Source organism: Felis catus, chromosome A2 (assembly GCF_018350175.1).
Source record: "Felis catus isolate Fca126 chromosome A2, F.catus_Fca126_mat1.0, whole genome shotgun sequence".
Taxonomy (NCBI): domain Eukaryota; kingdom Metazoa; phylum Chordata; class Mammalia; order Carnivora; family Felidae; genus Felis; species Felis catus.
This window is the reverse complement of record NC_058369.1, coordinates 157,334,074-157,349,469: the sequence shown is the minus strand read 5'-3', so window position 1 is coordinate 157,349,469 and position 15,396 is coordinate 157,334,074. Positions and strand designations below refer to the sequence as shown.

The following is a 15,396-nucleotide window of genomic DNA, read 5'->3' as shown; positions in this document are numbered from 1 at the left end:
AGCAAGCTAATGGAAGAGGCAAACTAGAACTCGGATCCCTTGATTTCTCATTCAAAGATTTTCACACTCACTACACAGTATTTCTCTACATGGCAAGAGAGCTGTCCTGGGCCTCCCATCTAAGATTCCTCAGGTGCCTCCCTTCCTAGTCCATTGCCTTCCACAACTTCCTTCCGACCCCTCACTCCCTGGCTCAGGGAGAGCTGAGAATGTGCAGTGTAGACTTAAATCTGGTTCCAGCATGGTTCCTAGGGAAATCTGATACCTGGACCGACCACCTTACTCCTGTTCCTTGGCTTCCTTGTCCATAAAATGAAATGGATGGAATCCATGATCTCTATGGTTCCTTCACTTCTTACATGCTTCATTTTCTTATATAGCAACAGGGTTCTTCCGAAGGGAATCTGGATCCATGGCAGTGACTCTGAAGGGGAGAATTCTGGATGCCTGGCAGCCTACAGATCATATATCAGAGCAGAGTTACCTCCTCTGCTGATACAAGGACCCAGCTTGGTGGGCAGCCACAGGCTCCCTGGGGTGGTGCTCAGAACCCAGCCACCATCCTCTGGCTCTACAACCAGGTCACCAACCCTGAGAATCTAAAGTCAGTTTCTATTTTTAGTTTCGACAGTGATGCCTTCCAGCCACTCTGGGACCAGGGCTGAAGGGAAGGCGAGGGAGGCCTGCTCCACCCTGGTTCCCTGCTCTCTCGCGGGCCACGGTTTCCAGCCAGAGGACATCTCAATTGGATTACGACTTTCAGCTCTATTATATTTGATTCTGTGGCTCCAAGCTGGTTTTCTTAACACTGATGTATTCCTTTTGTCCTCTGTTCAGTTGTCTTGATTGTCACGGATTTTACCAAGATCCAATTTCAAAGTTTCTTATTTGATTCTGTTGCACTGCTGATTTTCTAAACACAAATTCTTAACGTTGAAAGGCATTATATGCCGGAAGGTGGTTGAAAACATAGTACTCCATATACTCCATAAGTATTTTTAATAATTAAGTTAATTGATTTCTTAACTATTTTAAGAACAGGAAATACACCTTCAGATTACATTTAAATCTGTTTTTACACGGGGCCAGTCAGCACGTTGGAAGGGAGAAAATCCACCACAATCTTAGCTGAGAAAGGAGAATTCATTCCTCCCAAAAGATTCAGTGGATTTCAGTCAGTCTGTATCAGCAGTAATATGTATCATTGGTTTCCAAAGGCCTTCATTACATTATTTTGTTAATCATTTACTTGAACATCTAAATAAATGTCTGCAACTTACTATGTAAATTGCACATTATTGAGAAGACATAATCAGTGGTAATTTAATTACAGCCACAAATTTAATTTACCAACTAGTAACCTTGTTCTTCTTCAAAGCACTTAGCACAATTATAATTAATTTTTATAATTATTAATTTAATCTTGGTGTCCCTGATTAAGTTATAAGAACCAAGAAAGCAGGATTCCTGCTTCAATCTTGCTCACAGACAGGTGTCTGGTGTCCAGCACAGGTCCTTGGCACACACAGAGGCTGTGGCTTAAAACCACATCCTGCTCTCCTCCGTATCTTCCACTTTCTTTCCTCCTTTTCCGATTTCCAAACTTTTCTTCCTTGGTTTTTCTTTTTCTTTTACATTCTTTTTTGTCTTTCCTTCTACCCTTTCTCCACCACTTTTTGTCCTCTATCTTTCCTTCTACAGTGACTGATTTCCTATGTAACTGTAACTGTGCTGGATCCTAGCCACAAAAGGATGATCAGAATAGGGACTATAACCCTGAGAACCTCACAGTCTAGTTGAGAACCCAGGTGCCCCTTCCTTCGGCTCTTTCACTGCATTCTCCCTAAGCACCTAGGTTAAGGGAACAGGAGGGTAGGTGTCCCTACTGCGGCTCAAGTCCTGGCTCATGGCTTAATCCCTGACTCCTAAAGTCTGACCTTTACTTGCCCTCTCTGACTCTGCTCCTCTCCCAGCAGCCCAGCCCCCCTGCTCCATGAGGAGGGACAACCTGACCTGGGAAAGTGAGTTTGTCCTCCTGGGGCTCTCCAGCGACAGGCAGACCCAGGCTGGACTCTTTGTCCTGTTTGCGGCTGCCTATCTGCTGACCCTGCTGGGCAACGGGCTCATTATCCTCCTGATCGGGCTGGACGCGCGGCTGCACCTGCCCATGTACTTCTTCCTCTGCAACCTCTCAGTGGTGGACATCTGCTACACCTCTAGTGGGGTCCCCCAGATGCTGGTGCACTTCCTCCTGGAGAAGAAGACCATCTCCTTCACCCGATGTGGGACTCAGCTCTTCTTCTCACTGGCCCTGGGGGGTACCGAGTTCCTGCTGCTGGCCGCTATGGCCTATGACCGCTACGTGGCTGTCTGTGACCCCCTGCGCTACGTGGCAGTGATGAGCCCGAGGTGCTGCACAGGCCTGGCAGCTGTCTCTTGGCTTGTAGGCCTGGTGAATTCTACAGTGGAGACGGTGGTCACCATGCGTCTGCCTACCTGTGGGCACCATGTGCTGAACCATGTGGCCTGTGAGACGCTGGCACTCGTCCGCCTGGCCTGCGTGGACATCACCCTCAACCAGGTGGTCATGCTGGCCTCCAGCGTGGTGGTGCTGCTGGTGCCATGCTGCCTCGTCTCACTGTCCTATACCTACATCGTGGCAGCCATCCTGCGGATCCGCTCCACTGGGGGACGCCGCAAGGCCTTCGGGACCTGTGCCTCCCACCTCACCGTGGTCTCCATGTCTTACGGGATGGCCCTGGTCACCTACATGCAGCCCCACTCCACAGCCTCAGCCGAGCAGGACAAGGTGGTGACGCTCTTTTATGCTGTGATGACCCCCATGTTGAATCCGCTCATCTACAGTCTACGGAACAACGAGATGAAAGCTGCTCTGAGTCGAGTTCTGATGAGGAGTTCTGAATCAAAACTTTAGCACGCAGCTTTGTCATAAGAGGCCTCACTCGGAAGCCCGTGGACCTTGGAGTGGGCGCTCTGGCATAGCATATGCGTGTTTATAAGGGAGCAGGTAGGGAGACCCCAATCTGCACCACTATCTTTTGAGGAACTGGGAAATGGACTGTATCCCTGGACTTGATTTTTGGTCCCTGACTTCTTCTAAAAATCTGAATTACAATTTACAAATACACCCACTGGAAAACTAAATGGAAAAAATAAATTAAAAAGATATACCAGCATTGGGGCGCCTGGGTGGCGCAGTCGGTTAAGCGTCCGACTTCGGCCAGGTCACGATCTCACGGTCCGTGAGTTCGAGCCCCGCGTCAGGCTCTGGGCTGATGGCTCGGAGCCTGGAGCCTGTTTCCAATTCTGTGTCTCCCTCTCTTTCTGCCCCTCCCCTGTTCATGCTCTGTCTCTCTCTGTCCCAAAAATAAATAAAAACGTGGAAAAAAAATTAAAAAAAAAAAAAAAAAAAACTTTAAAAAGATATACCAGCATATATGAATTAGAAAGGAAGATGAAATCAGAAGTCACAGCAGTGCACAAAATTTAGGCCAAGAAAGTATATTTCCTTCTAAAATCTACAACTGCATGTCTAAGCTTTTCTGCAAAAGGGATGGGAGGAGGGAGCTGTAATCTACAAAATTCACTGTGCCCAAAGGATCAAACGGGCTTTAGGCCAGAGGTGCAAAGGTCACCCCTGTGACTCACACATGCCTGGGCCCAACCCAGCTCAGTAGGGTGGGGAATTCACAAGGGACTTGGGGCCAAAGTCATAGAAACTCTCCCCACAAACCCTGAAAAGCAGGACTAGACGGTGCGTGCGGCACGTGAACACCCCTCGGCATGCCTCCACGCCCTTGGCCTTGCAGTGGTGGCAAATGGCTGGCCCGCAAGTCAAGCATTCGGGACCTCAAACATGTACTTTCTACACACTCAGGTCTAAGGATATACTCTTCCCAAAACAGAGCTGTATTCAGAATTCCTGCTGGACTATCGTGCCACACCCCATCAGAGGGGAGCCGAGCGAGCCACTCAGCAAGGAAAGAATCTGTTTCTAGTTTTGCCCCACTCTGGTGATACACAATCAGTGACTGAGCTCTCAATATCCTAACCCAGAAAGTGAAACAGTGCTAGGTTTGTCCAGGAAAGTATTTAAAACAACACTTAAAAATTAAAATAAAGCATCTCTTACCTAAATATTACAGGTATCTGGTTGGTCTTACCCACAAACAACAACAAAAACCCATAAACTGAGAACAATGCAAACTTCTAATCACCCTGCTGAGAAAATGCCAAAAAGCTGCAGAGGAGGAGAATGGAGTACCTTTTTAAATTCTTAGTACAACTTTTTTTTAATTGAGATAGAATTCACATAACACAGGATTCATGATTTGTACCATTTTTAAGTATACAATTCAGTGGCATTTAGTATATTCACCACGTTGTTCAACCTTATGTCTATCCAGTTCTGAAACATTTTCATCACCCCAAAAGGGCACCTCAGACCCTTTAACAAGTCCCTCTCCATTCCTCCCTCCACCCAGGCCCTGGGAACCCCCGATCTGCTTTCTGTCTTTATGGATTTGCCCACTCTAGACACTTTAACAGAAATGGAATCATAACAATACGTGACCTTTTGTGCCTGCCTTCTTTCACGTAGCGTAATGGTTTTGTAGCACAGAACACAGTGCTTCGTTTCTTTTTATGGCTGGATAGTATTCCACCGTATGGAAACAAACACATTTTCTTCCCCCCCCCCCCACACCTCCCCATTCACCAGGTAGTGGGTGTTTGGGTTATTTCTAACTAATAGTTAAAATAGTGCTGCTATATGTCCACGTGAGCATTTCTGTTTGAATTTTGCTTTTGATTCTTTGGAGCATATACCTTGGAATGGAACTGCTGGATCATATGGCAATTCTGTGTTTAACTTTTTTTTTAAGTTTGTTTGTTTGCTTGTTTGTTTGTTTGTTTGTTTGTTTTTGAGAGGGAATGAAGTAGAGACAGAGGGAGAGGATCGCAAGTAGCTCCCGGCTGTCAGCATCAAGCCCCAAGTGGGGCTCAAACTCACAAGCTGTGAGATCACGACCTGAGCCAAAATCAAGAGTTGGAAACGCAACAGACTGAGCCACCCAGGCGCCCGTATGATTAACGTTTCTGAGGAACTGCCGAAGTGTTGGCCACCACAGCTGATCCATCATATGTTTCCACCAACAATGAAGGGGGGCTCCAACTTCTCCACATCCTCCCAACACTTAGTTTTGTTTCTTTGATTACAGCAGTCCCAGTGGGTAGGAAATGATGTCCCACTCTGCTTTAACTTGGATGTCCTTAGTGACTAATGATGCTGAGCATCTTTCCATGTGCCTGTTGGCCACGTGTAGATCTTCTTTGGAGAAATGTCCAGCAAAAATTTTTTTTTTATTTTTTTATTTAAGACCCTCTCTGCTTCCTTCCCCTCCCTCAGCCCCTGCCCACCTCCTTCTCCCCTATCACGACCAGCCGCCTTCATCAGCCTTCCTCCTTCCCTGCTCCCATGCCCATGTGAGATATAAGGCACTCAGCCCCATCTCCAGTCAAAATGTTTTAACTCTCACTTTTAGATCCTCCTGTAACTATTAAGTTCTCTCCCCAAATAAACAAATTATCTTTTCCTTTCGCCACTGCCTCCATGGTTAGGTGTTTGCCTGCCCTTTGGCCAGTGCCTACATTCTGCACAGCAAAGAAACCTCAGGAGTTCTTTTTTAGGTGAGAAAGAATAAATCACAAGCACTTGTAATTTAATATATTTTCCTTTATCTTCATCATGTATCTACGGAACATCTACCACTGAGCAGCAAGATATCCTAGCACACTTTCTAACATAGCCAGGCTATAAAATGATCACCAAGATCACTGAATGAGCAAGCTTTGTATATGGAGGTTCTTTTTCATAAAACCAGTTAAAATTTGAAAGGAGTCAACCAAAAGCAATGATGTCCCTTCTTTACGGGTTGAGCTAGAATCCTTTATTAAAGTACAATATAGTAGGGACAATAATCTATTAAGACATCCTCTAATCCTAATAATGAAAACATACCTTCTGTATACAGAATAATACTTGTATTGTTTGTGGCAGGAGGGCAGACATCTAGTTTATCCAAAGAAGACACCAATTCACTAAATTACAAGTTGGAAAAAGAAGGTAGTAGGTCCAAAATATTTTCCTACTTACCTTATTGTTTGACTTTCAGAATTTAAAAAACAAAAATGTGGCCCTTGTCTCTTTATTATTTTTATTTTTTTAATGTTTATTTTTGAGAGAGCATGAGTGGGCAAGGTGCAGAGAGGGGGGAGGTGCAGGGAAGAGGTGGGGAACAGAAGATCTGAAGTGGAGGAAGATCTCTGCGCTGATAACAGAGAGCCCTACGGGGGGCTCAAACTCACAAACCAAGAGATCATGACCTGAGCCAAAGTCAGACGCTCAACCGACTGAGCCACCCATGTGCCCCTGGCCCTTGTCTCTTCCAAGAGAGACTCAGTGTATTTGAAGGGCACTTACTAATCAGGAGGAAAAACTGGTCCCACAAGAGACCCTTCTGAGTGGAGCTATTCTTGAGATGCTATTACAGAGTGAACTCTCTGAAAACATCAATAGGAAGGTTCTATACTGAGCTCATGGATGAGAGAATGAATTTTAAAACCACTCTTCACTATGATGTTCATTCAGCCAGCCGACCAACTCTATATGCCAGTCTCCATTACAAATGAGAAAGAGGTGAGGCGCCTGGGGGGCCCAGTTGGTTGGGCATCCGACTTTGGCTCAGGTCATAACCTCATAGTTCGTGAGTTCAAGCCCCGCGTCGGGAGCCTGCTTCGGATTCTGTGTCTCCCTCTCTCTCTGCTCCTCCCCCGCTCATGCTCTGTCTCTCTCTCTCTCTCCTTCAAAACCAATTTTTTAAAAAAATTGAAAAAAAAAGGAAATGAGAAAGGGGTACGACAAGAAAACACCCTGTCTACCCTTCAAGCAGTTAGTTTGTTAGAAGTCATAAAAGGAAAGTAAGAAGTTCAGGCACAGTGGAGGTGCTCTTCCAATTCTACCTCCTGGCTGCAGAGAAAGTTGAGAGTCCTGGTGTGTGGGCTCCATACTCTGACTAAACTAGGGGGTGAGTATTTTCCTCTTGGATGAAATGGAAGGAGGCCAGCTGGCCTAACGAACTGGGCCACCAGTCCGCCTGCCTCTCTGAACTGCTCTTCAGCCAGTTTCCCTACGTTACATCACGTCGTGGCAGCTTGACGTCCCCAGGGAGCCGCATCCTAAAACATCACACCTTGCCTGACTGCCCTCCCCCATAAATCTCACCTGTCCCACACATCATTTGCAGTGATGCTGCTCCCCACTAGCTGCTGTGATACACTGTGTGCTCCACATGATAACACAATATGATGTAGAGGGAAGAACATGGGAACGTGGTCCTCCGATTCCACATCCAGTTCCAGCCCTGCTCCTGGCTTTGCTCACACAAACGCCTTCTGTTCCTGAGCCTCAGTGTCCTCATTTGTAAAATGACAAGGTTGAAATGATGATCCTGAAAGTTCCTTCCAGTTTTTCTGTCATTTCTGCGTTCTCTCTCGTTTTGCATTTTATTCCCTTCCATGGAGAGAGTTTTAGTTGCTGTTCTGGGCACTCAGGAACCGCATCGGGGGAGTAACATTTGGCTGCTTACTGCATTGATGAAGGAAATAGGTTCTGTGGAAAACTGGGGCTCTATCCCAGGTGCAGGGCTCAGAAAACCAGCAGGGTGCCCTGCCAAAGCCAGTCTCTGTTCTTAGCATTTTCCACAGTGACACCTTCTGGTCACAGAAGGACTGAAAGAACGAAAGGAGTAGGTTCCAACCAGGTAGGAGAGACAGAGGGTGGTGTCCACCTGCTTTGCCCTTTTCACCCCCATCCACCCATGAGCTCTATCTTCAAGCCTTGTTAGAAAAACTTGGGTTGAATTGTTTTCATTTCCATTTCATTGCATTCTATGACCCATCTTTCATATCTGTGATACAGATCCTTTTCAGTTAGATAATGCTCTGAAATTTATGAGGGCTTTCCCACACATTATCTCATTGTACTACCTAATATCTCATTGGATATTTACTACTACTTCCCTGGGTCTAAAATATTCTGAAACATCGTTTGGGGACAAGACCTAAGGAAGTAAGACTAAGGGAAGACCCAACACACAAAAAGGCAAGCTATCAAGGATCACGTTTTCACTGATTCAGTGGAATTTGAGGCAAATTATTTATACTCTCTTGGCCTCAACTTTTTCAAAGAATGAGAAGCTCAGCCCAAAAGTTCCTTCCTCCTCAAAAACCCTTCTAGGTTTGTCTCAAAACATATTCCTCTCCCCAGAAGAACATGTATTGAGTCTTCAAAAATAAGATTAAAAGGTCCCAACTAAAGCAGTGGTTCTCAAATTTAGCTCCACATTTTGTTTGTTTGAGAAACGTGAAAAGGTACGGACATACTAATATCTGGAGATTGTGACTTAATTGCTTTGGAGTACGGCATGGGCTTTTGGAGTCTTCCGAGTGTGCCAGGTGATCTCGATGTGTGGCCACCGTGAGTCCTGTGGGATTTTCACAGTCAAACCCTAGAGCCTGGAGTTTCCCTTCCTTCTCAAGCTTCCCCAGTGGGCACTCAAATGGGCTTTTCCAGCAGCAGACTCTTCTCCATGTCCCCGTGGTCTCTCCTCACCCCTGTACTACCTAATAGCACTATCTCCTTCCGCCATGTTGCACAGACACGTAATGTAGACATGACAATGGTACTAGAGGGACTTGCTATTAACAAACAGAGAAATAAAGGCGATAAAATTGCTTAGTACATTTCATTTGTACTAAGGGAAAAAATAGCATCTTTACCCTTTGATAGAAGCTAAAGACCAGCAAAGTAAACAGGGAGGTGTTCCAAGGGTACACCTGTCTCTGCTGTCACAGAAGGATTTACACATAACAAAGTTCAAAGGGTTTCAGAGGCACTCCCTTACTGACTTCATCTGTGGGCACCATCAGGTTCCAAACGTTCTGGTTGCAAGTGAGTGATATATACATTCATCTTTTATAAACCACTTACTTTAACATTCAAATAAATGCCAGCATTTCACCAAGGAAATAGCATCATCTCAAGAAGTTGGGACATAATTACAGTGAGCATAATGTTGTACAATGAGGTCCTGATCTTATCAACCTAGGAATAAGCCTGATTAATCAGTACACTGAGAACCAAGTGAGTGATGTTTTCTGTCACTGACGCAGCCTGGCTTATGGGAGAAACAGGAAGAACCACGAGCTCCAGCGTGAGGAGTAATGACAAGGAGGAAGTCCAGAGCACACGTCCTACATCTTAGGATCACAGAATTATCCTCAAGGCCACTACTTTCAACTTTTTCTTATTTGTGTACTCATACTGTGAAACATTTTTTAGGAATCTTTGCATGAAAATAAAAATCATAAAAGATCCATGATTTGAAGAAGTTCAGAGTCTAATGGGGAAAATGTACAAGTTCTTGCAGTCCCACAGAAAGCCCTTTGTTGCAAATTCTCATTGATTCTGGCTTCTCTAAGCCACCTCCTCCCCCAGCAGCCTGGCCCCCCTGCTCCATGAGGAGGGACAACCTGACCTGGGAAAGTGAGTTTGTCCTCCTGGGGCTCTCCAGTGACAGGCAGACCCAGGCTGGACTCTTTGTCCTGTTTGCGGCCGCCTATCTGCTGACCCTGCTGAGCAACAGGCTCATCATCCTCCTGATTGGGCTGGACGCGCGGCTGCACCTGCCCATGTACTTCTTCCTCTGCAACCTCTCAGTGGTGGACATCTGCTACACCTCTAGTGGGGTCCCCCAGATGCTGGTGCAGTTCCTCCTGGAGAAGAAGACCATCTCCTTCACCCGATGTGGGACTCAGCTCTTCTTCTCACTGGCCCTGGGGGGTACCGAGTTCCTGCTGCTGGCTGCTATGGCCTATGGCCACTACGTGGCTGTCTGTGCCCCCCTGTGCTCCGTAGCAGTGGTCTCTTGGCTTATAGGCCTAGTGAGTTCCGTGGTGGAGACAGTGGTCATGATGTACCTGCCCACCCGTGGGTACATGTGCTGACCACGTGGCCCATGTGGACATCATACATAGCAGGCTGTAAGGGTGGGCTTTAGCACAGTAGTGCTGCTGACGCCCAGAGATGAATGCTGGGTAGGAACTCGGCTGTGTTACAGCCAGATACAGACGAACTCAAAAGTGGAAAGAGAAGGCTGTCTTCTAAGGACAGCAAAGCTTGTACTAAGGGATAAAGCATTTGTGCAACTGTGCGTGTGTGTGTGTGTGTGTGTGTGTGTGTGTGTGTGTGTAAAATGTACTCTTTGTTTTTGAAGGCATATATAAGCAGTGACTTAAGTTCTGAAATCTTTGTAGCTCTGGCTGTTCTCAACAAGATTCAAAAGCAGTTTACACCCATCAGAAATGTTACACATCCACTGACTGTGTGAACATGAGCATATAATGCCCAAGGCCACTTTCACCACTGGCCTAAATGTCAACTTTGCCATCTGCAGTCAATCACCAAACACCACTTTTATTTTTTATTTATTTATTTATTTTTAATGTTTATCTTTATTTTTGAGACAGAGACAAGAGCATGAGCAGGGGAGAGGCAGAGAGAGAAGGAGACACAGAATCGGAAGCAGGCTCCAGGCTCTGAGCTGTCAGCACAGAGCCCGACACGGGGCTCAAACTCAAACCGTGAGATCATGACCTGAGCTGAAGTAGTACGCTCAACTGACTGAGTCACCCAGGCACCCCACCAAACACCACTTTTAATGAACACCTCCTCCGTGCCCAGCCTGAAGCCCTTCCTCACAACACTTATCATCCCAACCTCCTCCTCTCAAGAGCAGAGAGCATCATGGGCCTGGGACACGATGCAGGTCTCAGAAAGAAATATCAATAGGTGAATAGATTTGTGTGCCATACGCCATGCCAGGTGCTGCAAGAGACACACGAAGTCAACAGGAGAGCCTTCCTCCCAACCGGGAGACTATTTGAAAAGATAAGAGATACGTGCCAAAAAAGAAAAAAAGAAATCACAACATAATCCAACAATGCAAAAAACACAACTAAGGAGATATTTGCTTAATTACCAAATACAAGATGCAGGTTCAAAAAACCCATGGAATTCATGAAATTACCCCATGAAGGGGGAAAAAATCTGGGTAGTTTGCAAAGGGATTGAAGTGGAAGAAAAAATTAAATGGGGCTTTAGGAAATGGTTGAATTTGGACAGTTGAGGGAGTCGAAAGATAGGTTCATTTTTGGTGAGTGGAGGAACCATAGAAACCAAGTGAAGAGGTAGAAAAAACTGAGGTCTGTCTGGGAAAGAGTGAGCAAACCAGTTTGGTTAGAGCAAAGACTTCATTCTGAGGAGTAATGAGGCGGAAGTGAGGCTGGAAAGACGGTTTGGTAGGGCTTTGAAAACAAGGCCAAGGAACGTGCTTTAGAGGCTGTGAAAAGATAGCAGAGTTTCTAATATGGGGCATTGACACATGTGATACGTATTCCAGAAGCTGTCCTCTTCCTCTGCACAGGACTGTTAGTCCTGAGACAAAACAAATAGCACAAACTTTGTCTTCTTTTTGTCTGACAAAGTCTCTATTTAGCGCTTAACTAGAGGCAGTAAGTGAAACAATTTTTTGTAATTCAACTTCCTCTCATTTGGGCAGACTTCGCAGACCAGGTAGATAAGGCAGGTTTCAAAGACCAAAGAATTGGGAAGAATATAGACCAGAAGTTTTTTAAAGCACAAGGGAATGTTAAAAGTGAATACATCTTGAGGTTGAGACTTGAACGAAGGGTATAACTGTAAAGTGCCTTCTGCTTTCCTTTTTTTTTTTTTAATTTTTTTTTAATGTTTATTTATTTTTGACAGAGAGAGAGAGAGACAGAGCATGAGCGGGGGAGGGGCAGAGAGAGAGGGAGACACAGAATCTGAAGCAGGCTCTAGGCTCCAAGCTGTCAGCACAGAGCCCGACACGGGGCTCGAACTCAAGAACCGCAAGATCACGACCTGAGGCGAAGTCGGCCGCTCAACTGACTGAGCCATCCAGGCACCCCCTTTTATTTTTTTTTAATAAAAAGATAACCATGCCATCTGAGTAACACTCTGAAGACTGAGCAAAAATAAACAGACCTTACTTGGTGTTTCTGTAAGCGTCACCTCTGATAACAACCCTGCTTTTCTGATTTCAGGCCATGTCTCAAGAGGCAACCCTCTGGTTAGACAGGTCCCATCCTGGTTGAGGAGGGATCTGGAGTTTGCTTTTCTAACACTGACTCACAAAACAGGTATGAGCCTCACCAAAGGCACTAGCCTGGCAAAGCCTTGATACTTTATCTTTTTTCATGGAGAACAAATCAATGCATGAAGTCTAAGAGAGCAAAACCCAGTTCCAAGGTGGTAACTCTATTAGTAGAGTATTTCTAGAGTCACTCAGAGTCAAAGGAGGGAGTAAATGGGCATGAGGGAACATTGTTCTGTGGCCATTCTGAGCAGACCTGGGAATTTACATGATAGAGGATCCCTATGGCAAGACCTCCCTGCTTTGCCAGGACAGCACTAAACTAATCTCTCCCATCCAAAACAAAAACCCTCCCTGTACAAAGAGTACAGCACTCTTTGCTTCACACAATCACACGACCAGGAATACCACAAGAGAGCAGAATCCTCAGCCTGGAACTCACGGACAGGTTTCCGGGTCTACAGGCACCTGGACCTGTGTGTTCAAATGACATCTCATCCACAGTGTTATCACCTCCTGAGGGATTTGTAATGATGTGCTCGTTTATATGAATAGACACCTGGCCGGCCCTTGACTCCCCACAAGATCGTAAACACCATGGGGACAGAAATGACATCTACAAGGCTCACTACTTTATCTTCAGCACAGAGAGCTGCCTACAGGTAGGCACTCCAAAAATATCTGCCAATCGAATACATTCGCAAACAGTCTGCAGCCCCCCAAAAGGTTAACACGTCCTGACATGTATTTTTTGGCGTTGTGTTTTTAAATTTTACAAAATTTCTTTCATAAAATCTTTAGTAGTGAGCTGTGATATTTGCCACTGGTTGATAAGATGGGTTTTAGCTAAGCTTTGCTAACACCACAGAACAGGATTGTCCTTTAGGAAGCACTACCTACCAGAAGAGGGCTGTGGAAGGCCTAGCACATGGTCCAAGGTCCGGCAACCAGTCTGATTTCTCATTGATTCAATCTGGTCTCCAGTACATTTTCTTAGTCTTTTCGTTTCTTTCCTCAATAGAACAGCTCAATATAGCAACATGACAGCACATAATATAGAATAAAGTTTAAAGATAACAGCTAATATTTAGTAACTCTTACTATTCCCTTTATGGTTTTCTTCTTTCCCCTTTATGTCTTCAAAGAAAAAACAAAATAGTTTTTTTTTTTTTTGCCTCCCTTAGCTGATGTCAAAAGCTACTTAAGTACTAAGTGAAATAAGTCAGTCAGAGAGAGACAAATAACATGAATACACTCATATGGGGAATTTAAGAAACGAAACAGTGGGCTTGAGATGGGCTCAGTGTCAGTACCCCAGTACCCAGAGGCCGCACGGGCCGCGGACGCCCTGAACGGCAGTCGGCCACCAGGCTGCTTCTGCCCCAGCCGAGGCAATGGACCCATCATGCAGGAGGACAGCACCGCTACCAGTTCGCCTGCGACACCTGCCCCTACATGCACATCACCCGCAAGGTAAAAAATCGGAGGAATCCAAAGCTGAAATCAGTGGAGGATATGCGTGTGGAGCAGCTGCCTGGGAGAATGTTGACTCTCCTGCAGAGTTACATCCTAACTGCGAACACCCGTGTGCCTATTTCGTGCAGCTTCAGACCCACTCTGCAGACGAGCTGGTGACCACCTTCTACAAATGCTCTGATGCTCGGTGTGGACACTGCCGGAGGAACGAGGGCCAGGCTGGCCCAGCCGTGTCAGTGTCTGCTTACCTTCTCCCTCAGGGTGGATTCCCAGCCAGGAGCGTGAACTGTGTGTCCTGAGAGTCTCTGTCAGTGTGGCAGAAAGCTAACCCAGGATGTCAGCAAATATAGCCCATCTGCCCATCAGCAGATGAGCTCATTTCAATCCAGGGAGATTTGGCGGGGAGGGGGTACCCATAACCAAGTACAGTCTGTAATGTCCTGCTCATTTATCTTTTAAATGTATGGGGTGATGACACTCTCTCACCATCAGCCCTCTTTTTTTTTTAAGTTTATTTATTTATTTTGAGAGAGAGAAAGTGCACATATATGCATGAGCAGGGGATGGGCAGAGAGAAGGGGAGGGAGAGGGAGGGGGAGGGGGAGGGGGAGGGGGAGGGGAGGGGGAGGGGGAGGGGGAGAGGGAGAGGGAGAGGGAGAGGGAGAGGGAGAGGGAGAGGGAGAGGAAGAGGGAGAGGGAGGGGAGGGGAGGGGAGGAGAGAGAGAGGGAGAGGGAGAGACAGAGGGAGAGGGAAGGGAGGAGAGAGAGAGAGAGGGAGAGGGAGAGACAGAGGGAGAGGGAGAGGGAGAGACAGAGGGAGAGGGAGAGGGAGAGAGGGAGGGAGAGGGAATCCCAAGCAGGCTCCACACTGTCTGCCAACGCAGAGCCGAGGCAGGGCTTGAACTCACAAACTGTGAGACCATGACCTGAGCTGAAAATAAGAGTCGGATGCTTAACGACCTGAACCACCCAGGCGCCCTCCATCAGCCCTCTTAAACATGTACCCTGTTTGCACAACTAAAAAAAGTAAAATTTTGTAATTAAAAAAAAAGAAACAAATGAACAAAGGAGTAAAAAGAGAAACAAACCAACAAACAGACTCTTAATTACAGAAAACAAACTGATGGTTACCAGAGGGGAGGTGGGGGGTAGGGGAGGTGAAGTGGGTGATGGGGACTAAGGAGGGCACTTGTCGCGATGATCACCGGGTGATGTACGGAAGATAGAACGCTATATTGTACACCTGAAGCTAATATTACACTGTGTGTTAACTAGCTGGAATTTAAATAAAAACTTAACCAAAAAAAGCTACTTAACTGAACTATTCTCAGAGTCACACCCCCTAGTGAGCCTCTGGTGGCCTCCTTCAGCATCAGAGGCCCTTCTCAGTGATTTCTTAGCCACCACAGACGGTTTTTCTTTAGCTCACTCACACTTACCGTGTTGGCCTAATTTAGCAGTTAAAAAAAAAATTTAAAGAATGAGAAAAAAACAAAACAAGAGGAGTCAAAGAAAGAAACAGAAACACTGGTCTTTCCTGGTGGCTAGAAATGTCCTTGCCATACTCAGGTTTCTCTACTCTTTTTGTGCTGATGCAGATACAGAGTATAATTTTTTAAATAATATTAACTATGCAACACTAGAA

At 45.9% G+C, this 15,396-nt stretch overlaps 2 protein-coding genes and 1 pseudogene across 2 annotated transcripts; all 3 read left to right on the top strand.

Annotated features, from left to right (window-relative positions):
• Positions 1–1,993: 1,993 nt before the first annotated feature.
• On the top strand, positions 1,994–2,935 carry LOC101082481 (olfactory receptor 2F1-like). The gene has a single exon (XM_003983180.4). The coding sequence runs from the start codon at positions 1,994–1,996 to the stop codon at positions 2,933–2,935; it is 942 nt and encodes a 313-aa protein (XP_003983229.2).
• Positions 2,936–9,597: 6,662 nt separating this feature from the next.
• LOC101082225 (olfactory receptor 2F1-like) lies at positions 9,598–10,086 on the top strand. The gene has a single exon (XM_019825968.3). It carries the CDS (start codon positions 9,598–9,600, stop codon positions 10,084–10,086), a length of 489 nt encoding a protein of 162 aa, XP_019681527.2.
• Positions 10,087–13,569: 3,483 nt separating this feature from the next.
• Positions 13,570–14,050, top strand: LOC111557470 (annotated as a pseudogene).
• The last annotated feature ends 1,346 nt before the right edge of the window (positions 14,051–15,396 follow it).

Excerpts from the sequence above, each read along its gene's own strand:
- LOC101082481 (XM_003983180.4), top strand. The coding sequence starts at position 1,994 with ATGAGGAGGGACAACCTGACCTGGGAAAGTGAGTTTGTCCTCCTGGGG.
- LOC101082225 (XM_019825968.3), top strand. The coding sequence starts at position 9,598 with ATGAGGAGGGACAACCTGACCTGGGAAAGTGAGTTTGTCCTCCTGGGG.